The sequence below is a fragment of the Lolium rigidum genome, unplaced genomic scaffold (assembly GCF_022539505.1).
Source record: "Lolium rigidum isolate FL_2022 unplaced genomic scaffold, APGP_CSIRO_Lrig_0.1 contig_63767_1, whole genome shotgun sequence".
Classification (NCBI taxonomy): domain Eukaryota; kingdom Viridiplantae; phylum Streptophyta; class Magnoliopsida; order Poales; family Poaceae; genus Lolium; species Lolium rigidum.
The window spans coordinates 5,689-7,803 of NW_025901201.1; the positions used below are offsets into that span (position 1 = coordinate 5,689).

The following is a 2,115-nucleotide window of genomic DNA, read 5'->3' on the forward strand; positions in this document are numbered from 1 at the left end:
GACGAACTTTGACCATAAAAATTGAGCAAAAAAAATCTTGATTATATTAATTAGCACCGTTGGATTCGTATTAAAAAGCATTTTCTAATGATGCTAATTTCATACAAACAATCTTTATATATCTAAAGTAATTCTTGGTCAAACAAAAAAAACACGTAAAACGAGAACACATTATTTCTTGAAAGCGGAGGTAGTAAATGACAAGATGACCTTGTCCAAGTAGCCTAGCTAGCTGGCTAGCCCCTCTGTTTCTTCACCTGCATCGGCAAGCCGCCACCCATCCGCAGCGTGAGCGCCATGATGAGCTTGGGATGCCCGTCGCCGCCAACGTACCTTAAGCTGAACCTCTCCAGCACGCACGCCACGATGGACTTCATCTGTATGTAGGCCATCTCCTTGCCGAGGCACATCCTCGGCCCGGCGTGGAAAACCGGGTACTTGAACGGGTTCTCCGGCCGGAACGCGCCCTCCTCGTCCAGCCACCGCTCCGGCCTGAACTCCTCGCAGTCCTCGCCCCAGATGCTCTCCAACCGCGCCATCGCGTAGGCGCAGTATGTCATCAGCCATCCTTTCCCGACGAACGTGCCGTCCGGGAGGAAATCGTCCGCCTTGCAGCTGTGCGTGTCGCCGGCCACCGGTGGGTACAGCCGCATTGACTCGGTGATGGCCGCGTGGAGGTAGTGCATCTCGCGCAGCTCGTCGAAACTGAACGTCGCCGACGCGCCTTCGCCGCCGGACGCGCGCGCCGCGCGGACCTCGCGCAGAATCTTGGCCTCCACGTCGGGCCGGGTGGACGCGAGCCAGAAGAACCAGGTGAGCGCGGACGAGGTGGTGTCGCGGCCGGCGAGGATGAAGTTGGTGACCACGTCGCGGAGGCTCTCGTCGCTGTGCTCGCCGGCCGCAGCGAACCTCGACAGGAAGTCGTCGTCCCTGTGCGCCAGCTGCCCGGCCTCCCTGCGCTCCCTGATGATCTTGTCAGCGTAACCGTGGATGGTGGCCAGGGCCGAGCGCATCCGCCTCTCGGGCTCCATGCCGAGCACCCGCTTGACGCGCCACAGCCACTTGACGGGCGACATGAAACGGGCCATGATGGCGTTCTGCGCGTCGTTGAACGCGGCCATGAACTCCGCGCTCTCCGGCGCGGCCATGCCGTCCTCGGCGAGGCAAGCCGGGTCCTCGCCGAACGCTACGCGGCATATGTTGTCGAACGCGAAGCGCTCCAGAACGTCCTGCACGTCCAGCACCGTCTGCCCGTCCCGCTCCGCCCGCTCGAGCAGCGGTAGCAGCCTCTCGACGACCTCGAAACGGACAGCGTCCACCACGAAGTTCCTCAGCGAGCGCTTGCTGAACTCGTAGCTGGCGGCCTTGCGCTGCCACAGCCACTGCTCGCCGTCCGAGTTGAAGATGCCGTGGCCGAGGAAGTCCTCGAGCATGGACACCGAGAGCTCGCCCTTGGGGTAGTTCCCGAAGTTCGTCTTAAGTATGTGCTCCAGGTTTGCCGGGTCGGCGGTGATGGCGCCGCCGGTGAGGCCCAACACCTTGAAGGACAGGGTATGGATTGGGCTGTTCTGCATGACGCCGGTGTACCACTCGAGGAAGCGGTCCTGGTTCTTGACGAAGTGCGGCAAAGTGCCGACGATGGGGTACACCTTGAGCCCATGGGCGCGAGGCTGCTTCTTTGGGTCCTGGCGCAGGCAGGGAAAGCATAGGAGAGGCAGGAGGAGGAAGAAGATCAGGAGAAGGGGCGGAGATGAGGTCACAGAGAAATCCATGGCCGGTGAGTGGTGCCAGGCCTGTGCTTTCGATCAGAGGTCAAGGTTTTTGGTTCCCTTTCACGGTTGATGGAATCGACGATATGGAGTTTGCTTCCGATTAAAATACGTATTTGATTCATCGGGTTACTATATTATTATCGCTATGGAGTACATGTTCTATGCTTTGTTTAGGAGCATTTGACTTTCATACATTTGACGTAATACTCCCTCCTCTAAAAATATGTTTTTAACTTTTTTTCTAACGAAATTGCTAAGTTTCAGCTAGCTGAGACGTAGCTTATGTCTCAGTCACGTGTTACAGTGTTGGATTTTGTTTCTGCTTGAAGATTCATGTTTGCTG

The 2,115-nt window shown here is 57.2% G+C and overlaps 1 protein-coding gene across 1 annotated transcript; it reads right to left on the reverse strand.

Annotated features, from left to right (window-relative positions):
* Nucleotides 1-236: 236 nt before the first annotated feature.
* Nucleotides 237-1,772, reverse strand: LOC124681974 (cytochrome P450 94B3-like). The gene has a single exon (XM_047216743.1). It carries the CDS (start codon nt 1,770-1,772, stop codon nt 237-239), a length of 1,536 nt encoding a protein of 511 aa, XP_047072699.1.
* Between the last annotated feature and the right edge of the window lie 343 nt (nt 1,773-2,115).